At 37.7% G+C, this 24,219-nt stretch overlaps 1 protein-coding gene across 11 annotated transcripts in view; it reads right to left on the minus strand.

Moving 5' to 3' along the window:
- Positions 1-24,219, minus strand: part of nrxn2a (neurexin 2a) — a 449,133-nt gene that overhangs the window by 253,763 nt on the left and 171,151 nt on the right. For 10 of the 11 annotated variants that reach the window (XM_067424404.1, XM_067424403.1, XM_067424401.1 and 7 more), the window contains 4 exons: positions 16,290-16,716; positions 14,560-14,943; positions 12,987-13,190; positions 10,400-10,426 (listed from right to left, as the gene is read on the minus strand). In XM_067424404.1, coding sequence (XP_067280505.1) covers positions 10,400-10,426; positions 12,987-13,190; positions 14,560-14,943; positions 16,290-16,716 — 1,042 coding nt within the window. The remainder of the gene's footprint in view (positions 1-10,399; positions 10,427-12,986; positions 13,191-14,559; positions 14,944-16,289; positions 16,717-24,219) is intronic. The other variant, XM_067424396.1, reaches the window with a different exon arrangement.

The following is a 24,219-nucleotide window of genomic DNA, read 5'->3' on the forward strand; positions in this document are numbered from 1 at the left end:
TAAATACATTACAATCGGCTGAAACGAACACGCAGGTTACTTCTCTGAACAAGAGCACTCCCGAGTCAGTGTTCTTCACACTGTTCACGTGAATTGCGGCACAGTTCGGCACACACACAAAATACCGGCAGTTCAATAGGGCTGGAGTAAAAAAAAATAACGCGCCGCTCTTAAAGGGGCCTCACTATATTCTTACTTGTGAAATATGTACATCCTCCAGGTATGGTGTGGCACTGGTGCGCATTACATATTTCACATTACCAGTTTTTCATACGAACTGCTCCCTGTTCTGAATTAAACTGCCAGTGTAAAAACTCACTTTATTTATATTCTTAAAATGAGAGAAATCACTGCTTATTCTGAATTTTTGGGCTTGGGCTTAGGCTTAAGAGACATTAACTCTTTCTTTGAAAAACATCTGCGACCTTTGTTGACCATTCTGAGTATGGTTTCACTAATAATAAACGTACATTTGCATAAAGCATGCATATTTGTCCATACCCATGCTGATTAGAGTATTAAAAACGTAAAAAACATTAATTTAAGGTACATTTAGAACTGATAAAATGTCTGCTTTAATTGTGATTAATCACGAGTTAACTCATGACAATGAGCGATTAATCGCAATTAATATTTAATTGATTGACAGCCCTAATAAATACTGTTCAATTTCTCACACAAACCGATAGTTTAGTGTCTTAAGACATCAATGTGCCGTCACAAGATGCAGGGTTTAATATGGATTTGTCTGTGCATGTTTTTTTGTTGTTGTTTTTTGTTAAAACTCTGATAGCTTTAGTTACCATTCACATGCATTATACGACTGACAGACTGCAATGGGTGGTATTAAAAACCTTCATTTGTGTTCTAAAGAAACAAAGACACCTTGGATGCCCTGGGGATAAGCAGATAAACATCACATTTTCATTCTTGGGTGAAATATCCCTTTAATTGTTTCAAATAAATTATATAAAACAGTTACCCTAGTTATTTATTTACAATATACATGACTACCAGATCTAGTGTGAGGAAATAAGCACAGGAAGGCCAGATCCAGAGCTGCTGTGCAGGAACTCCCCATCCTCCAAATCAAAGTCGCTGGTGTAATCCACATCTGGTAGCAGAGTGTTGTTCTTTGATCGGGTTTTAACGAAACCCGTTTTAACGTTTTTAAAACAGACGCGATAACAGATTCGAACGAGTGACGTTCCACGTCGTCATGCATCTTAGAAATGTACAAAATCTGCCTCACCGTTGCTATGCTGTCATCATCCCGTAAACCCCACCTCAACGTTTCTAATTGGTGCCACGATTTTGACGGATTAGAAATGGGCTTGAATGGGCTCTTTGCAAGACTACTTGCAGAGCAAATCTAAATTTGCTGGAAGTTGTCTGGGTGTTCCCAGGCTTCAAAATCCCCCACGAAACAACGGAAATGCTCTGGCCACTCGGGGTAAGTGTCGGCACTGAAAAGCCTTTTTCCCCGGGACACAAAGAGATTCTCTATCAAATTATTTAAGTAATTCGAGCATAATATGTGTAATATTTTTAAACACACAAAAAATGTTTAATTTCATGTTTGGATATCCTGATAATTTGAATGTAGTGATTAATAAAACAATGATTTTCGATTCGGACAACTTAGCTCTGCTTTTGTTCTTATTAATGCCTGATGTCAGTTAAAATGAGATCAAATGCCTGTTTCCGCAAACCAACTGCCCTTTAGCGGTCAGGAGCGTTTCTGTTGTGGCTTGTGCCTTGATTGTTGCATTGTGGCTTAATTTAGTACAGCTGCACTACTGGGCCACCATATTATACAGTGTTTAATGCAATTACATCAGAAGTAACTAATTAAATTATATATATTTTTTTAAATTGAGAGTAATCCCTTATTTTACTTTTTCAAGGGGAAAAGTAATTAAGTTACCACAGTTACTTTGAAAAAGTAATCTGATTACTGATTACTCCTTTAAAAAAGTAACTTAGTTACTTTACAGATTACTAGATTTTAAAAGTAAATAAGTAAGATTACAAGTTACTTTATTGGTTACATTCAGCAGTTTGCAACAACACCCCTGCCACCTCAACATAGAAATGTCAACCGTTTTTGCCAACACTCACTTTATTGGAAGTGCATTTTTAGACATTTTACTTTCAAATTTAAAAAATATTTCCTGAAAAAAATACTTTACCCGAGATGCAAAAAGAAAGCAAAAATATGGATTTCTTTACTGAGGAAAATGACTAAAATAGTAACTCACAGTGAATTTATTATTACTGGTTTGGAAACAGTAACGCGTTAGATTACTCGTTACTGGAAAAAAGCTGTCAGATTAGAGTAACGCGTTACTAAGTAACTAAATTACTGTCATCACATAATAGGTTAACACCCAACACTGATAACATCACTACTACTACACTGTAAAAAAAATGTGGTTGTTTTTTGTTGGCTTGACTTAAAAAAGTAAGTAACAAAATTTTGATTTTATTGAAATTACAAATTTGAGTTGATACAATGAAGGAAATTTGTTTAATAAATAGAAACTCAAAATATTTTTGTATCTGAACCACATAAAAAATGTGATAAATCATGAAAATAGCACAATTTGGCATGCTTCAATGCATCATCAGAAATAAAACACGTACAATTACCCAATATGCTTAAAAAAATCTTTTAATAATATTTTAATAAAGGTTGTCAAATCTAAAAAAAAAAATATTGTATTAACTCAAAATTTCAATTTCAATTAACTCAATATTTTAAGGCAACCAGGGAACTTTTTGTCGAAATAATTTTTTACAGTGTATGTTTAGTTGTTAAAAGCAACTTTTCATCTTTAACTGCCAGTTCAGCTCAGTTTATGACTAAACTAATGTATACATATGCTCTTCGTTTCTCTTTTACACTTGTCACTTATAAAATACAAACCACATTAATTTGGTGTCTTCAACATTGCTCCAAAAACTACTAAAAAAAGCAGTTCTGCTCATTATAACAGAGTGACTGGTGACGCCTGAGCATTTGTGTGTAAAATGAGACAAACGCATTACACTTAAACTGAATTGAAATGAAATTGAATTGGCCCTGGGTATGTGTATAATCATCTTACAGGCTCAGGAGTTTTATGGCCGAGGAACAAAACTGTGCACTGTGCCTCGGTACACAGGTTTAAAGTGACAGTGCACGCATGTACACGCGCACGCCAAATCCCCCACAGACCTCAACAGTCCGACCGCCGACACGAAACCAATCAGCAGCAGTGAGTGTTCGCCGATAATATGCTAAAGTAACGTTTTTTGAGATGCGCCTGCTGCCAGGCCACTGCGGCCCCGGTTGGCGTGGGCTCAGAGGTGCCCTGGGGTGTGCGTGGAAAAATGGGTCAGGCCGATGCAGCTGCCTCAGCCTTCATCGTGCCGAGCGGCTACCGCCTGACGTGGCGCTTCAAAGCCCCTCAGACTGCACCGCCGGCTACTCTAATTGGCTCTGCTGGAATCAACAGACCCTCAGAGGAACAACGTCAGCCTATTTGTAGGGGTGTTGTAGCACTCGGAATCAGATAAACCTTCCACGGGTGACTTCGGATGAGCAGAACATCTGCTTTTAATCTGGTGGGCTGTTTGCAGCTTAAAGTTGCACCGTGTAGGCTATGTAGCCTACGGCGCTGTGCATACCTGTGAGTAAAACTCATAACGACCAGGTATGTGTGACATTCTTTGCATCGGAATGTGTCGGTGTCATATCATCCCTCTAATTAGCTCTTCCAGCTCTAAAAAAGAAAAAACCCACACATAAGCGAGCAGGAGGCAGAGCGAGGGGGAGTTGTCTTTCTACACCTTCTGGCAGCTTGTTAATTAAATTTAAATTGTTGCCCATCCCTGCTTTTAAATCTACGAGCGCACGCGTCGATTCGGCTCGGCCTCGTATTACTCAGCATATCGGATGAAACTGCGACAGCATAAGTGATTCGAGCACAAATACAACCTGCGCGTGCAAGCAGATGCGAGCTAGAACAGTGCTAGATATCAAGAAATGCTACATCAAACTTTGATGAATAGCTTCAGGCGTTGGAAAGACGTCAATTATTCATCAAAACCTAATGTTAACTTAACATTAATATGCGATTTTTTGCATGGTAACGTCATTTGAATCTGCTTCGCATTCATTACTACTCTGTGCTAAACTGCTTAAAATGCACATCATGGTGAGGAGGGGAAAAAATAGACTTCTAACAGATGGCAGAGGGCCCTAATTGGGTATAATTTACTTTAACTACCAGCATTTCTGTCTATTTAAAAGTCAATTAACATTTTACTGTCATTAAAACTTCCATCAGTCTAAATATGTTTGACATACCCATCGAGTTAATATTGAGAGAGTAGAGGGGACTGTGAAGCACTTTCACAGGTTAACATATCAAATGGTCATGCTCGTCTGATTATGAATGTACTTATCCACATACGACCAAGCACAGATTCATCATGCTGAGGGTTATGCGCGATAAATCGCTTATCTGGTCCTAAATAGCGGGCGTGCCATAAAACTTAATATGTGTCATCAAGCACGTTTACAGTGGTTTAACATTTTTGATGTTGAGGTGGCTACCTTGCCTAAAAAGGGGTGATTTGTAGAGTCTGTCCTTCACAGAGCTCTTGCTTGATACAAAATCTGATGCTGTAATAGATGGTGTTTGTTGCCACCTGGTGGTGGAAACTGAGAATGGATTCATGATATTATGTTGATTAGAAAAGGAAAGCACTTCCACAGTCAATGCAGCACTTCAGCAATGCTACAACGTAGTATTATAGACCAATCTTAAAATTTAGTATAATTTAGACTTGTTGTTTACCCTTTATTTTCATATAAGGTTTGGTTGAGGCACTTATAATGAAAATAAATAGTACCCGTCTTTGAAGGATCTACTTAGAAACGTGCAGCTTAGAATATTATATAACCTAATAGCATGCACATTTTTGTTTGTTTGTTTTTCTCCATTTTTTGTGTATAATTGGAGCTGTAACATTCTCATTATTTTATGATTGCTTTATGCTTTTGGGCGTTATGTTGCCAAGGCAACAACGTAGTAAAACAGCATACGTCTTTATAAAGAAAGGGTCCGTGAACATTTATTTTTCACACTAAAATCATGTTAACACATTGTTTACATCAACACATTGTCTTGTGACTACACTATTAAAACAGTATTTTAATGTTTAATCATTTTCTCAATTTATGTCCAGTGTAAACCAGGTTATTGCTTTCTGAAAGAAAAGGAGGAACACAAGTGCTGTCAAATGAGCTTAAAGAGATAGTTCATTTCTTTAACTTGGGGAAATTTGTGGAATTCTGTTGAATATTGTGTTACTGATACCTAACAACATAACCAATATCCAAATATTTCATACAAATACAAAAGGAGCTCAGAATGTGTAGATCTTTAGGAACAACTGGTGTTTGTTCTGCGTGGGCACTTACTGCTCAAACGTCGTGCGTAATGCCTCTACAGTTCATTTAAATGAGCAAATGATGCATTATGCTCTGATACATCTGTTTTTCTTTTTCTTTTTATATTTATAATAAAAACACATTCCACAAATCCAAATTTGTTGAGTCATTACCGCAGATGAATGAACAATCTTTGATGACGCATTTGAATGGAGACCGTGTCACTTTTCATAACGCAAAAGATTTATGCCTTTTTGGGAACCGTGTCCTGAAGCACAAACTCCTACTACCTCATGACTAATGAAGTACTAGGCAGACAAATCTCACAATTAGAGCCATAATTTACATGTAAATACTGTATGTTATTTATATTTTATATTTTAGCAGTCTAGAATTTCTCATGCAAATGTAAAAAGCTTTAATCCTCTAACAAAGGATACTGTACATATTGTCACATAATGTAGCCTCGTTTTTTTTAACACTCATGAAACACATCCAATAACACACACATTTTAACTCTGTTAAAAATGAGGACATACTACTGATTATACTGTATAAATAATAGAATAAATGTACCACAATAAGCTGACATTTTACTACTACATTATCCTATTTATTCACCAAATAAATACACAACCATTTCAAATTTGGGGTTAGTAAGACTTTATAATATATATTTATTCATACACACACAGGTCCTTAGCATATTTAGCATAACATTAGCATAAAATTAGAATATTGTGATAAAGTTCATTATTTTCCATAATTTAATGATACAAATTTACTTTCATATATTTTAGATTCATTGCACATCAACTAAAATATTTCAGGTCTTTTATTGTTTTAATACTGATGATTTTGTCATACAGCTCATAAAAACCCATCTCAAAAATTAGCATATCTTGAAAAGGTTCTCTAAATGAGCTATTAACCTAATCATCTGAATCAAATAATTAACTCTAAACACCTGCAAAAGATTCCTGAGGCTTTTAAAAACTCCCAGCCTGGTTCATTACTCAAAACCGCAATCATGGGTAAGACTGCCGACCTGACTGCTGTCCAGAAGGCCATCATTGACACCCTCAAGCGAGAGGGTAAGACACAGAAAGAAATTTCTGAACGAATAGGCTGTTCCCAGAGTGCTGTATCAAGGCACCTCAGTGGGAAGTCTGTGGGAAGGAAAAAGTGTGGCAAAAAATGCTGCACAACGAGAAGAGGTGACGGACCCTGAGGAAGATTGTGGACAAGGACCGATTCCAGACCTCGGGGGACCTGCGGAAGCAGTGGACTGAGTCTGGAGTAGAAACATCCAGAGCCACCGTGCACAGGCGTGTGCAGGAAATGGGCTACAGGTGCTGCATTCCCCAGGTCAAGCCACTCTGGGCTACAGAGAAGCAGCACTGGACTGTTGCTCAGTGGTCCAAAGTACTTTTTCGGATGAAATCAAATTTTGCATGTTACTCGGAAATCAAGGTGCCAGAGTCTGGAGGAAGACTGGGGAGAAGGAAATGCCAAAATGCCTGAAGTCCAGTGTCAAGTACCCACAGTCAGTGATGGTCTGGGGTGCCATGTCAGCTGCTGGTGTTGGTCCACTGTGTTTTATCAAGGGCAGGGTCAATGCAGCTAGCTATCAGGAGATTTTGGAGCACTTCATGCTTCCATCTGCTGAAAAGCTTTATGGAGATGAAGATTTCGTATTTCAGCACGACCTGGCACCTGCTCACAGTGCCAAAACCACTGGTAAATGGTTTACTGACCATGGTATTACTGTGCTCAATTGGCCTGCCAACTCTCCTGACCTGAACCAATCTGTGGGATATTGTGAAGAGAAAGTTGAGAGACGCAAGACCCAACACTCTGGATGAGCTTAAGGCCGCTATCGAAGCATCCTGGGCCTCCATAACACCTCAGCAGTGCCACAGGCTGATCGCCTCCATGCCACGCCGCATTGAAGCAGTCATTTCTGCAAAAGGATTCCCGACCAAGTACTGAGTGCATAACTGAACATAATTATTTGAAGGTTGACTTTTTTGTATTAAAAACACTATGCTAATTTTTTTATGCTAGTTTTCATGAGCTGTATGCCAAAATCATCAGTATTAAAACAATAAAAGACCTGAAATATTTCAGTTGGTGTGCTATGAATCTAAAATATATGAAAGTTTAATTTTTATCATTACATTATGGAAAATAATGAACTTTATCAGAATATGCAAATTATTTAGAAGGACCTGTATTATAGCATTATAATATATTTTAATTTTAATTAAATTGAAAGTCTTTTCAACTTTCTATTCATCAAAGTATCATAAATAAAAGTCACTGTTTCCATTAAAAATATTAAGTAGCACAGCTGTTTTCAACATTGATAATGATAAGAAATGTGCATCAAATCAGCATACAAGAATGATTTCTGAAGGATCACGTGACACTGAAGACCGGAGTAATGATGCTGAAAATACAGCTTTGCATCACAGAAGTAAATAGCATTTTACAATATATTAAAACATAAAACAGTTCACATAAATTTTAACAATATATAACTTTTTACTGTATTTGTGTTTATTTTTACAAATAAATCCAGCATAGATGAGCATAAGGAAGATAAACAGATAAGATAGATTGTATTACTTGGCCTGCCCAATCGGTGGATATAAGTGTGAACCGCACATGCACACGCACACGCGCACACACACATACACGTGCTCATAGCACGTTACGTTTTGGTAGCCCATCTGGAAAACACATAGCCCTGGGACTACTATTACATATAAAAAAGACGTTTTACTCATATAAGTGTGTTGCACTATTCCTGTCGGTTCCAATATAGACAGCACAGCATTGTGTTTTAATCTCAATATGTCTGCAAGTCCAGCTCGACCTGAGACTTTTTTACAAACGATTCCACAGTTAAAATGTGCATACATGTCTTCGCGAGCTGGAACTTCATTAAAAAGTATCACACATTCCTATTATTAGGATCTGAAGGAAGTTTATGCAGCGACTGTGTTCTTCTACAACCAGGAAAAGCGCAAAATCTTGCTATCTTCTTCGGCATGTTTATTGCTGCTGTCGGTGGGCGGGGTCTAGGCCTGGTGTCTATAAAAGCTTTTCTTTGACTAACAATGAAGTTTTCAACTCTGAAACATACAGGATATTCTTACATAACAATGACCTTTTATATATCAAAAGCTCAAGGGAAATTTGATTTCTCAATTCATCAACCCTTTAACTAATAAAATCTTATTGTAAAGTGTTCATTATTGGTAATTACCAAGAATAATTTTTATGTAATGTTTAAGCCAGTATATGTATGTAAGCTCTTTAGTCACAGTTGGCCAAGTCAAAGTCCGGACTTAAATCCAAAAGTGAGTCTTTAGGAACAACTAGAAGCTATTTGCAGAATTCCCACACCGTGGTTCACTTCAAATTCAAGGACCTTTCAAGGATTTTCCAGGTCCAATATCCTTAAATTTAAGGACTGACTGTGGGGACACATTTCAAGTGAGATTCAAGTTTTTTTTTTTTTTAAACTGAAGAATATTCGCTATATCCTATACTGTAATATCCTATATTAACTTGGATTGTATTGAAAAGAGCTTAGGCTTAAGTAGCCAGAAGTTTTAAGATATATGAATATGCTTTTTCTTGCCTCGTGGGTTTATATTATCTTAACAAGCAAAGCAATTCAACATTATATTAAATACAATATTTGGGCAACAGATTATCACAGTTGTTTTATGCTTATTGGACACAATATCCAGTCATTGACTGAACATATTTGGGTTCGGTGTAAGCACTGAAAACACTGATGTACCATCGTCATAGTTTTGTACACGGGATAGCAAAAAGTGACTTGCGAGAAAAGCTTAACCTGTAATGCGCGTAAATAATGTAAATCAAGCAGGCTAGTACGCAGAGAGCATGAAGTGTTAGCAAAAAAAACATATTAGCGGAACCTGAGGTATCCAGAAAACTTCTTGCACAAAATAAATTCAAGCACTTTTTTTCAGATTCACTAACTTTCAAGGATTTCAAGGACCCGTGGGAACCCTGTTGGAAGTCAATAACAACAGTGGCTGTGGAACAGTACATGAAAACAATGCCAGCACGACGGCAAGCTGTTATCAGGGCCAAAGGACGCCATATAAAAATAAATAAAAACTAAGTTATTATGTGTGAATAAAGACTATTTAGTTGTCTCAGTTTGTTATGCCTAATAAATGACTTTTTTTTTTTTTTTTGTGACAGATTCCTAAAGCATTTGTGTTTTCTCTTTATTATGACAGGTGGTCTAATACATTTGTTAAGCACTGTATTTACCTAACTTCTGTGGACAGATTTGCTTCCAATCTAGCGAAACACATACACGTACACAAACACACAGTCCTTCTGTCTCATACATCCCATTCACACTACTTACCTTCAGAATCATTGCACCGCTAATACTGAAGGTTTCCCAACACATGGATGTAACTGCTCAAATACAGGCAATGCTCAACCTCACGCCTGATTTGGCAAATGAAGATTTCTTCTTTTATTATATGGTTTATTATCGTATTTTCCTTATGTAACAGAGTCCCACAGGGACACGAAACAGACTAGAGCATTGGAGGAGCAGTGAGAAACATATGGTGTTGAAATGGAAACTGTTGGGATGGTTATGCTTAATTTCAAACACCGCAGCAAATCAGCATATTTTGTGGAACAAAAGAGATTGAGATTGAAGGAACGCGAGAGAGAGAGGGAGGGAGGAAGGGGGGGGGGGGTGCTGGGGAAAGAGTGAGAGAGAAATAGAGAGATGCCAACTGGGAACATGTTCAAAAGAAAATCTGTGTTAACGGTGCAGGAAGACAGGATTACGAGGGAGGAGAAGAAACTTTGGATGAATCAGGGCTGAGCATGAGAGAGAGAGAAAGAGACGAAAATAGCATTGCAGATAAAAGAATCACTTACTAAGGTTACAGTCTATCCCGATACAATCTGGTGGGAAAGAGAGTGAGATGGTGAGATTAAAGGAAAAGAAACTAAAATTCAAAACCACATCCTTCAAGGTTCAATCTGCAGATATACAAACAATTTTTTGCATAGAGTCAACCATCCGGGGACAAGGTGAGAGTCAGAATGGCCCTCTCTACAAGGGCACACACCACACAATCACAGGACCAGAGACAGCACATCTGAGAATCTACGGCATGACAACACCAGATCCTGGTCGTTTATATACTGAATACACACACAGCATATTGGATTTAGCCTGTGCTTTGTCTCCTTCCTGTATGTGGGTGGTGCCAGTATGACTGTAGGCGAGGGCAGTCTGCACCGTCAGCCAAGAGCTCATGGTCACTTTAAAGAACAGCTCACTTACAGTATAAGGCCGGGCGGCCCGTAGAGCTAAACAAAAATACAGTGCAATAGTTTTCAGCCTTTGATGCATATCTCAATATGTTTGCTCTGAAATGGCTTTAAATGATTTGTATTGTATATAGTAAAATCTTGCAAACCAGCTACTTCAAATGATTCAATAAATGAATTATATTAATTTTCAATTTCATGAACATATATAACAGTGCATATGTTACACTACTGTTCAAAAGTTAGGGGTTGGTATGATTTTTTTTTTTTATTTTTTTTTTACTGATTTTATTTTTTAGTCCACCAAGGTAGCATTTAATTTGATCAAAAACGTAAAAAACGGTGATATGGAAATATTATTAGAATTTAAAACAACTGTTTTCTATTGTAATACGTTTTAAAAAGCTATTTATTCCTGGGATGGCAAAGCTGAATTTCCAGTCTTCAGTGTCACATCATCCTTCAGAAATCATTGTAATATGCTGATTTGGTGGTCAAAATCTTTTCTTTTTTTATTATAATATTAAAAACAGTTGAGCTAATTAATATTTTAGTGAAAATATTATATTTAGTAGAAAATATTTAGTGTGATACATTTTTAGGATTCTTAGCATTATAGATGTCTTTATCACATTTGATCACTTTAATGCATCTAATTTAAACAAAAGTACTAATTTAATAAATAAATTAATTAATTAATTAAAAAAGACCCCAAACTTTTAAATGACAGTATACTACACCTACATATACTTTTCTTTATAATTTCTGAATGACGACACAAATCAATTTCTGAATCATTGCCATATTGAATATATTCTGTTCATATATTTAAAAAAAAAATCTAATTTATCAAATAATTTTTTTTTGCATCTGAAGTGTAAATGAAGAAAAGAAACAAGGTAAGAACGCAAAACTATTCTAATGGAAGATTCATGAGAAAACTTAAGGGCCAATAAAAAACATTACAATTATCACAATATTCATATAAATTTTACAGCACCACTAAAATAATCGTGAACCCACCAATACTTGAAATGTTGCCTTATAGAAGATTCTCTGAGAATATAATTTGAAACTTGTTATATTAAGTGCTATTGTCAAAATAAAGTATTTACAAATAATCTTTGCGGTCCAAATGTCCAATTTTCTATCAAACAGCAAACATTGTGCAGGCTGATAATATGACTAAATGCAGACAATAACAAAGAATAATTGATCCTACTGAATAGTGCGAGCACTCTTGGCTGTGGTGAACTCTCACGCTGTCAACCGCTACAGAAGAGTGACCACAGACAGCCAGGGACCCGTCTCACTGTCACACTGCTCTAAGACAGAAAGACTAGCTCAGACTCGACTCTCCTGTGGACTGGAACTGTCTGTAATCTTCTGTACAAACAGACACAGCCTGCCGTCAGAGCAGGAGCCTGAGCTGAGAGGACAGTGAGAGACTTTAGAAGAATTACAATATGGTTCTCATGATGGGGGAGATCAGGGGGCAATTACATGTCTTCCATCACAAACAAGCTAGACTGCTAACACATATTTAAGCCATCTCGCTCTGCTTTAACAAAAGAAGTGTGATTGTATTACTTTTCATATTTTGTTTTTGAAGAGTGTATGTAATGAAATACTAAAAAGTATCTAGTTCCATTAGGGAATTCTTGTCTGATTGGGTTTTCAAAATATTAAGTAATCACATTATTACTTTGAGTTGTGCACTTCTTTGAAACATAGTGGTTAATATTAGTAATTATATGCCTGTGTGTGTTTGCGTGCGTGCGTGTGTTTGTGTGTGTGTGTGTGTGTGTGTGTGTGTGTGTGTGTTTCTTCTACCTAAAGATGGCAGATTTTACAATTAAAATTATACAATTTCCCCTTTGTCGCCCCTAGTATGTTTCAATGTGTCTTCTAAAGAACAAACTACATGAGTTGGTCTCTCTGGCTGTCTGCTCTGAAAGCTGCAGAAAAGATAGCCATTGAAGGCTGCAAAGGTGAGAGAGAGAGAGAGAGAGAGAGAGAGAGAGAGAGAGAGAGAGAGAGAGAGAGAGAGAGAGAGAGAGAGAGAGAGAGAGAGAGAGAGAGAGAGAGAGAGATAAAGATGGAGGAATGAGGGTGAAATGCATTCTGGGAGCTAACCCAGACTTGTTCTATAGTGCCTCGCACTCAGAGGACAGCGGTGAAAGGTTACCTAGGTTGACGGTGAGTCTGACCCTTCCTCCGTCTAGCTCCAGGCGCAGGGTGTCGGCGGACTCTTTAGAGGTGGTGGCCATGAGCAGACCATAAGCCCTCTGCGACATGAAGCGCAGAGACACGTCCTCGGCCTCGGTGTGAACGGCGTGAGGCATCAGGATCTTCAGGAACATGCTCCCATCATAACTCAGCACTGCGGACTCTGAGAGAGCAGGAGTAAATCAGAGAACACGGGTGTCAAAAATAAAGGACCAGTTGGGCTAACCGTCCGCATATTTTCCCATATTTGATCAATATGCATTTTATAAACTAGTATAAACTAATAATTTTGTTAGTTTTATATATATATATATATATATATATATATATATATATATATATATATATATATATATATATATATATATATATATATATATATATATATATATATATATATATACATACATTTTTATTTTAGTTACCATTTTATTATTAGGATTACTAATATTAGTAAAACTACAAATATAACAATAATTTTACATTTTAATTAGTCTATTAATTATATTGTAGTAAAATTATATTTTTAATTCATAAAAATAAAATATACTTAAATATATAAAAAATATTATTGTTCGAAGTAGTATGCATTTCATTATTATAACAATGAATTCATTTATAATTTATTTGCATTCATTTGTATATATATTCAATGTTTCATAATTTTATACCCCCAGTTTCTCAAACAAGACTAATTAAAATGTAAAAAGTACAGACTAAAATACATATTTCAGCAACTTGTTTATAAAAATAATTAAACTAAGGCCTAATCCTGGCCCTGTCTGGGAAACCAGTCTATGAAGTTATATTTTAAGTAATAAAATAAATTCATAATAATAGCTTTCTGTTAATTAATGCAGCCACTTGCTATAAATGCTACATGCAAATAATTTCCTTACAGTATATAACAATTATGGGTCACAACTTTATTTTAGGGTTCAGTTATTAACTAGTTGCTTATTAGTATGCATATTACTAGGATATTGGCTGTTTATTAGTACTTATAAAATATTAATGCCTTATTCTGCATGACTTTATTCTATCCCTTAATCCTACCCAATACCTAAACTTAAATGCTACAAAAACTACCTTACTAACTATTAATAGCAGTTGATTAGAAATTCATTGAGTAAAAAGTCATAGTTAATAGTGAATATGTGTTCCCCATACTAAAGTGTTACCCAATTATGTTATTTACTGCTTATAACTACTAAAATATTGCTCCAAGTGCATGTGCACCCTTGCTGAGTCACCATTAACATGTCTGTAGTGGACACTGGGTAAGTCACATTGCTACTCTTAGTTACAGACAGCAGAGGGCAGGAGAGAGTTAGAAATGGCACAGCAGCAGCAAACAAATGTCTGCAGGTGGTATCTGATGAATAGAGCTGAAGTTCAGCTGTATCTCAATATAAATGTATACGAGTGAGGCTCCGAAGCCTTGAACTTCTTTATGAGAAAGCTCTCATCGGTGAGAAGTAATCCGATGTTTAATCCTCCCTCCCTACTGCTTTAAGCCCTACTTTCCTCACCCATCTCGCAGTTGGGGCCCAGAAATCCAGTTCCAGTGCAGTCGCAGACATGCCGATTCCAGCCCTCGCGGCAGCGGCCTCCGTGGGCGCAGGGCTCGGAGCTGCACCTCCGATGTGTCTCCCTCGTACAGAAGCTGCTGACGCCCGGAGAGCTCTGAAGCTCCGCCAACCGCCGCAGGTCTTTGCTGCGCCCATCTACAAAGAGGTCCCGCACGCAACCCACAAAGCCAAGCCTGAGGCGGGCGGTCCACACCTCTGGTGGGAGAGGAAGGCCGCCGCTGTCCTCCGGCAGACCCCCAAGATACATTTCGCCATCGAGATCGAGGATCTCACTGCCCTCGTTGGTGGAGAAGGGCACGCTACGGCCGTTAACGGAGATGGAGCCTAGGAGACAGGAAATGAAGATTTAATAAAGATCAGTGTTTATCTGCTTGTGAACGATACACAATCAATGTTTAGTGCCATATTGGTACGATTTTTTATAATAGGACTGCTGATTGATTTAGAAATAAAAATAAAAATCGGTTACATGATATGTTGATTAAGCTGTAAATCATTTGCGGAACGTTGCCTGCAAGGTTTTGCATAATTTAGAACTGAATTTACAGTGCCTTTAATGCGCTAAAAAAGTCCTCAATTTGAACTGAGGAAGTGGAATTGAAATAAATTGAAATTTAAAGACTCATAAAACCTTTAAAATAGTTTAAGACATCTTTTTTTTTGTTAAAGATTGTTTGTTTTATGGACAGGGGGGGACAATAAAACAATGTATAGAAAGAATAAACAATTGACCAAAGAATGGCAGAGTGACCAACAGAAACAAAAAACTGAATGAACATGCAGAGCGACAGACTGAACCAGATAGACAGAACTATGGATGGAACGACGGACAGAATAACGTGCTGTAAATAGAACCACAGATATATGATGACAAAAAGAACAATAGAAAGAACGACCGGTCAATAGAACGGCAAATAAAGTGACAGAGAAGGACACACAGAAGGTCAAACAGAACAAAAGATGGAACATATTAACAATAAGCGGATAGAACATAAAGAATGATAAAGCCACCGAGAGATTGACAGACAGAAATATACAAAGATTGACGGACGGAATTCGATTTGGATCATAAATTATTAAATTCATCTCCCTGTTAGTTAGATTCAACTTCCTGTGGGGTGTGGCCAATTCAAATTTGCACTCATAAACTGCATAACCCTGGTTGCTTGTAGAAGCAGTTAATACACTGACAATCCTAGTTCATAATTAACTCAAACTAATTGAATTAATGTCGCTACTACTGATCCCTGAAGACTATCATCTCAGTAACTTGTGAAATCAGTGTAGCTGCTGTACAATAGCTGAAGATCCTTTTTTTTTAAAGTGAAGTTTCATTAATTTAGCATTAACAATCCATAGTTCTTCCTTTTTTTCCCTGAGCTCAGCAAGTGGAAAGGTCTTCAACCTCTTCCCCCGGGATTTGCTAAATCCCATGCCGGGTTTGCTGCTTTAAAACTGTGAAGAGTGTATTTGAGTTGAGCTCTTACAGTAATGAGAGGTAATGAGAGGTGGAAGAAATGGAGTACAGTGATTTTGCAGTTTGTGAAGTACGCATATCAGATGGACTCTAGGCGGGAAGAATGAGGAAGTGCTTTAGTCGAAGGGAGCAGGTTAACAACGCCGTTTTAACAAGGCGAATAATGTGTGTGCTGTTCTTGCACTATCCCGACCTTTCCTGCCCTCTCTCTGGAAATCCACGTGGCACCATTCTCCGTCATTGACCTTTTTGTTCCCGACCTTCATCTTGATGCTCCCGGAGCCCATGTCCATGAGCAGGTAGAGGAATCCGTCTAACAGCTCCATGGCAAAGAAGTCCACCTTCGGTCTGTGGTCTTTGGAACCTTGTGGCCGCCCGTGGCTGAACAGCAAGAGGCCGTTGGGCTCGGTGGTTCGGAAGTCGAAGGACACCGAGCCGGTTTTCTTAGTGTTCCAACGTGGAAGGGTTACGTAAGCGGTCGGCACGTCGAAACTGACAGGGTCTAATGCGGCGACATCCTCGCAGCGGAAGGTCAGGTCGCCGTGGAGGTTGACCTTAGGGTCGCGCAATTCAGCCAGGCGGGAGAGCTCTAGTCTGAACTCATTATTGGTGTAGACCACCTGGGAAGGGGAGAGAGAGAGAGGGGAAGAAAAAAAAGGAGTTGAATGCTAACAGGGTGGAATGGAGTAGCACGCTGCCCACTGGTACAAACAAACTGCAGCTGTACCTCGGGGGCACAGTTTTCAAGTCAGTAAACACGGCAGTCTCTTTAAATACTCAAAGCATGAGTGGATCACATAAACCTAGCGACCCTATCCAGAGCGCTACAGAAACCCTCAGCTAATCGATATTCTCTTTCATTAATATGATGAATCATCCTACGCTAACATTAGCTCCGCAACGCAAAAGCTAAGTGCTTTTCTGAATCGCACGCATAAACACTGCATTCATTAAGTGACGTCAACTGAGAAATCTTGATTATATGATGTCTAGCCCACACGTGCCACAGTACAACACAAAGAAAAACTGCTCTGAAAATACCATTCCTACAAACACATGCATTGTAAATGCATCCCCAGGGGTGGATTTATTTCTTTTTTTCTCCGTCACATGTGCCGTCTATACGGCCAGATGGGCGAATCAGCCCAGCACAGCAAACACGCTTTTCTTTTTTACACCAGCCTTTTTCTCTGTCCGAAGATGATGACTGATGCTTTGTTGCTGGGTGTGAACTTGAGTGTCTCTGAAAATAACACAAGACGGCCATGTTTCTCGTCAGCCCCCATGACAGAAAAATAAAAAGATAGAGGTGGAGGCGAAACAAGAGGTGCCAGCTCTGAGTGAGGGAAACATGAAAAATGCAATTATTGCCAGAGACCATAGACAAAAGAAAATCTGCGGGATATATCAATGAGAACATTTCAAACCATCTCCGACTGTACAGCCTAAGCATCTTAATCTTCCTGCTTCACTATCAGATTAGGACACGGGACTTTAAGCATTCGTTTCGATCACACTTCAGTCTCTTAACTATGACTTTTGCTTCAATAAACTCCTCATTTATTGCTAATTAATAATTAGTAAGTTAGTTGTTTTAGTGGTAATGTTTAGGTATGGGTAACGATTAAGGGATGACGAATATGGACATGCATTGGAAGGCATCAATATGCGCTTTATAAGTAGTAATTAACAGCTGATATCCTAGTAATATTGTAACAAACAGGGGAGCGTCAACTGCAACAAAAGAGCCCCAAACTTGTTTTGAATAGTATCAGCATCACTGTTCTGAATGTACTGGCATGGAGGTGTAAAAATGAAGTGTTGTTCAGTCTTGTGTGCGTTTTTATAAAAAAAAACACAGTTGGTAGCAAGCCTCTTGAGGCCAGGGGAGTGAGGTTTACACGCACCGCCTAGTTCACAGGTACACAGGTATTTTTATAAACATAGTTTTCCCCTCCTCCGTTTAAAAAAAGAAAAATCACGTTCACATGAAAATGCAAAAACATGCTATGAAGCGCATGCCAAACCGGTGGGATTATAACACTAACCGTGAAGCTATTTGGTCAATCAGAAGCCTGGAAAAACCTTGATCTGATGCAACAAGCCAAAATCTTCGGTTTCACTTTCCACACAACACCACAGCAACCAGTTTGTAAAAATGTTCACCTTGGCTGGAGTTTTCAAAAAAAGTTTGGTTTCAGTGTCCGAATACTGCGTTTGCGTGTGATGAACGTCCAAACCGCAAAGTAAAAGGTGTGGTTTTGAAAAATACCCGTGTTCGTGTGGACAGGGCCATACTGGCCTACGTTCGTAACACTCAGTCCCCCTAAACCTCACTCCCATCCGGGTCACAGTACCAAATATAATTGACACTACTCGACCCGCTCTCTGGTGTGGGAGGCGTTTTGATTTAAACTGGGGTCTCTGGTGTGGGTTAGCCGTGCTAACAAGCAGAGGTGGGTAGTAACGAATTACATTTACTTCGTTACATTTACTTGAGTACATTTTTTGGGTAACTTGTACTTTTAGAGTATATTTAAAAATGGGTACTTTTACTCAAGTACATTTCTTGTGAAAAAACGGTACTTTTATTTTGTTACATTCGGTGGCGTTCCTCCGCTACTGTCAATGGTGATAATTAATTCTATATTTTAAAATAAGTTATGACTTGTTCGCAAGTCTCGCGAAACGTTGGAGAGGCTGCTTCACGAGAGGTGGATACGCATCACCCGCATAAAATTAGCGCACGTTTAGTCAGAAGAGGGCCGAAGCAGAGGGAGATGTGTGTGAGCTATGGCAGATCACCTGTACGTGGCCTCAAGTTCAGCCTGTTTTCAGTCAAAGATGTCAAAAAGAACAGTTTCATAATTTAATGCATGCTGTGTGCACCAAAATGAACTGACATCTCAGCATAAAATAATTCCAGCTCCAACCTGAGAAAACAGCGGTAAGTATAACAATGATGCCTATATTTGAACACTATTAATGGTAATTTGGTAACTATGGGCACTTTTCCTTTATTGTAATACTATTTCACACACTGTCTGAGTGCTTTCCTCATATGCGCTCTTGTGCAAGCATTGACCAATCGTTTGAATCCTCCGAACACACATCCACAAACAAACGTTCACATCTGCACATTTACATATCTTTTTTTTTTTCTCACAAAACGAGCAACCTCATTGGCAAAATGTACCTGTGACAATGTTTTTGCAAACCACAAAATACGTACCAATACACACTGCAGTTTCCAACAGAAATTAACTCTATAGGGAGAAAAACTGCATTTTTTTTTTAGTCTATGGTTTGTAAACTAAAACATTTTGAATTATGCGTCACAGCTCCATCATGTTCTGCTTTTCTGATTCACCAGACTTGCTCGATAGCTCAGCTGATACAGATTTGTATTTGCAATGCGAAAAGCTTGAGAACGAACCCCATGAAGAACGAGTCATGATAAAAGAGGTCAAAGACGAGTTCTAAACACAAGCTAAAAATACATGGACACAATTTTATTTGTGTCACATTTGCTTTTGTTAACACTTTTGGGTAGGTTTAGTGTGGGTGTACGTTAAAAACACAACGTAACAAAACATATCAGATTCACGCAAATCTGTTCCGAAAAAAATAAGCTTTAAGCTCCACCCAGTGGACTTTTCACTTTGAAACTGTCGCAATATGTACGTATTGGTACATATTTTGTGGTTTGCAAAAACGTTGCCATAGGTACTGATGAGATCAAGCTAAAAACGAAACCAATTCAATAGCCTAATGTGACATCTTGCATTTATACACATATCCGGACAGACAACAGTCTGCAGTGTATACATACATTTAAAAATGGGACTGTATTTTTAAGAATGCATATACTTATAAAAATATAAGAACAAAGTATTTTTTTAAAAAGAGCTGTGGTTAGCCCAGCACACCATTAATTTACACTGTTTAACCATTAAACACACACACACACACACACACACACACACATATATATTTGGAGGTGTGTGAAAGCTCTCTAAGTAGTCTGAAATTCAGGGTTTTTGCTTCTTATCAATCAGATCGAAAGTAACTAGTAACTAAGTACTTGAGTAGTTTTTTCATCTAATACTTTTTTACTCTTGCTCAAGTAACTATTACGATTGTTACTTTTACTTTTACTTGAGTAAATATTTCCGTAAGTACTTGTACTTTTACTTGAGTATAGATTTTGGCTACTCTACCCACCTCTGCTAACAAGGACGCTAGCGATAGTGACGGTCGCTTTCCGAAGACTTCATGAAGCTTCAAAACCCCTTTTTTCAGAACGCATATCAAACTACCATAGTCACTTGATTTCAGTAAAGGCTTTTTATAACTGCTGCTGGGCGAACTCTGTGAACTGGTTAATTGCATTTAATAGATTTTACTTTCAAGAAGACACTTGCAATGGGTTTGTAAAAGGTGTTTTTATGCATGTTTGGCCTGAGTTATTGTTGTTTTCCACTGTTCTGACCACTTTTTGTCACTGTACAGATGGGTGTCGGATTGTTTTTGAAGCCTCAAATACAAATACAAATTGAGTTTTTGCTTCAACTTACCCTCGCCCAGCACTATCTAAAGGCTGCAGCCACTAGTGTCAGTTACTAGTGTGCCTCTTGAGGCCAGGGGAGTGAGGTTCACATGCACAGCTCTTACTGGCCTACGTCCATTACATATGTCAATAAATTGATCCAAAATACAAAAATTTTGCAACGCAACTATACTCCAACTCTCTCTATAAGCTCCCAAACAACTCTGAGAGGCCATCTTTAAAGCTACACTGTGTAACTTTTTTAGTTTATTCTTAGCTAAAATCACTTAGTTCTTTCACAAATATATGTGCTCATTTATGTATATTTACTTCTTTCAAGTAATAATGTATTCTTGTAATTTTATAATATACCATTGAAAATACATACGTGTTAGGGGTTCGGATGGCGGTCGCCATGTTGCTCCTCCATCTTGAAAGTACATTTGCCAAAGAGGGACATACTTGTAAATTCAAGCTTCGCTTTTCGCGTTTTTACACTCGATGTGTCGAATGTGAAGAGGAGGATTGCTTGAGGCTGCTATATGATGATGGAGGATCACTCTTAAGCCCCTTTCTAACTGCACGTCGGACCCGCAATATTCCCGGAACATTGCCGGGTTGCCTTCTGTGTGAAAGCAACCACGTCCCGGAATTGATTACCGAATTCGACCCGGGTCGGAGACCTAGTAACATTGCGGGATATGTATCAGAGTCGCCAAGGAAACGGAAAAGAAAAATTAAGACGGCAACGCAACGGGCAAATCAACAAGACAAAAGTAAATATTGGAGTGGCCTTTCCAAGATGGAAAGAGCTCATGAGGAGCAACGATTTTAAAACGAACGCCGACGTTGCCTGCTTTCTTCTCGACAGGTAATATTAATTCAGCCTATTTGTGTATATTGGAAGTTTTATTGTTGCTTGGCTAATTATATCATGATGTGCTGTGCATAACACTAGAACGACGTCTAGGATAGTTTTCCTCGCGTCAATGATGAAAAAGTATTGTTTACCTTAATACATAAATCCGTGTTCTATGACGGATAACATGAGATTAATATTTTAATTGCATTATAATTTGTTTGCCTTACGCTAGTGGTGTCGTACAATATACAGAATAACGACAGCACTGATAAAAGTTCCTTTACTAAGATTAGCTTGCATTCGTCTGGGAACCTGATAGCTGATGTTAGGAATGAAATGGTAAAAAATAACAAAGACGTAAAACTATTATTCATTTTACATAGATTAATTTGATTATAGATCATTTGGCAAATTAAATAATTGCAAATTATAATAGTTTTCAAAAGTAACCTCATCACTTGAAGCAACACTCACCGAAGAGGTTGAACTGGAAGCCATGACTAAATCGGCCACCGTAGGAGTTGAAACGAAATCGAAATTGAGAGGAACAGAAACTATTATTCACTGGATGGTCATAAACCTTTTCACCACTAGATGGGGGAAAATATCACACAGTGTAGCTTTAAAAGGCCAAGTCCCTCCTAGTGGACTAAACCATTTAGAAATGTAAGAAAAACTAATAAATGTGCTTTAACAGTCACAAATAGGTAAACTGTTATCATAATACAAACATACACAAACATTTGGAACAAAACACATTAAATTAACTTTTTACTGTTTAACAATGCTCAACCAAATATTAAGCAGATCTCCCCCTCATACAAGAACAATGAACTATGCCTTCTTAGTGGAAATGAGATCTTCAAAATGGTGGCATTTACTGTGACTACTACTAGCTGGCTAGTGTTACTGTGGGAGCGAGGTTCTGTCCATATAAACGTCCCTTGTCCACTTCACAAAGTGGAACGCACTTCAAAATGGTGGCAGGGATTCCCCTGAGGAAGTCCTTCGGGAAGCTCACAAGTGAGTGTCTAAAAGTGGAGTGGAACGCAGCCAATGTGTGTTATGATGTGATCATGAGAAGTGAATATATGCATGCATGTTCACAGTCCAGTGTCAAATTAATCATTTCCTAATAAAAAGTCTCTAGTCACAGAGCCTCACTGTGACAAATATGCAAGCTAATAAGCAAATTAATTAATGCAGCTAATGAATTTTGAGAATTGTTTTAATTAAAATAGAATTAGTCCCCCAAGTGTTACCTTTGCTTCTATAAAACATGCATCTAGTTACGTATTCCCTGCCTCACATTTCAGTAATCAAAAGCTCACTGTTACTATATTACTCTTTTTTTTACCCTAAAAAAAAACATTGCAGATGCCATCTTTGTAATTGAGCCACCTTGGAAACCACCCACAACACCCTAGCAACTGCATGATGAAGCACTAAAAACACCTCAACAACCACTTAAACCAAAAACAACTTGCTGAACATTGTTGTAGACTTTTTCACATGCAAGCACCACTCATTTTCTACAGAACATGTCAAAAATCTTCTTGGAACAGGCTTATTTTTAAAATATAGTTCAAAACAGGATCTGGAAGTCTTTTTATTTTCAATTATCAGACAAAGGGTTCAGTGAGAAAATGTGCTAAACCTTCAGAAAATGTCAACCTCAGGAAGTAAATGTGTTTTATTTCACATCCATTTTAAGGGTGTTTTCACACTTGGGTCCTCTTTAAAAGAACCAAACTCGGACTCCTTTAAATGGACCAAGAGGTGAACCAAGTAAAAAAGGACCCATTTCTCTTCACGTTCACACTGTCTCTGTACCTAAAAGAGGACTCGAATCCTTTTTGGTCCACTTTAGAATGTGGTCTCAGACCCCTTTGTGTTCAGACTGTTGCTTTTTGGATCTAGTCCAGTTTGGTGAATGATGGCTGACCCATGGCCTTTAACATTTGATCCCATTCACTTACATTGTTTGTTTCTCAGTAACCAAGATATTTGTTTGTAAAGACTTTTTAATGACATTGCTACAAATTCTGTTGAATTAAGTAGTTTATCTTTTTACACAAAAATAGAGTATAATTTAGTTTTTGCAATACTACATATTCTTGCACTATCTATATACACATCCTTTGTAAATAACATTTATTTTGAATATTTTTTCTTGATTCGTGTTTACTTTATTGCAGAAGGCAATGATAACTTCACCATGAAAAAAATAAACAATAAAATAAAATAATAAAATAAAATAAAAATGCAAATTAAACTGCTTTACATTTTTCAGGTAAAATATATGTATGCCTAAAAGCAGCATTCAAGTAAGAAATGGAATAATCACATGAAAAAAAATTTAACTGCATATTCTTCACTGTACTCCACTGATTCTTGTATTAGGCAAGTAATGCAGATGTTTACATTCACTTAAGACAAAATCACCTGTTTATGTGAAACTTGTTTTTTTGTTTCTTGTTTCTTTTGACACTTTAAAATAAATGCATTTAGATGCTAAAGATTCCGTTTAGTACACGTGCTGTTATAGCTGGCTTCTGTGCATGCGCTCTAGGTGCTCGTAACACCAATTTAAACTGGCAAGGCGTGCAGCCACGTCTCTCTCACACAGTTTAGAAGCGGTTGAAATTGCAAGAAACAAGTGTAAGTTGTGAACGAATAATTAGTAGAGATTTGTCAGAAGAATCCGCCATG

Source organism: Pseudorasbora parva, chromosome 18 (genome assembly GCF_024679245.1).
Source record: "Pseudorasbora parva isolate DD20220531a chromosome 18, ASM2467924v1, whole genome shotgun sequence".
NCBI classification, from domain to species: Eukaryota; Metazoa; Chordata; class Actinopteri; order Cypriniformes; family Gobionidae; genus Pseudorasbora; species Pseudorasbora parva.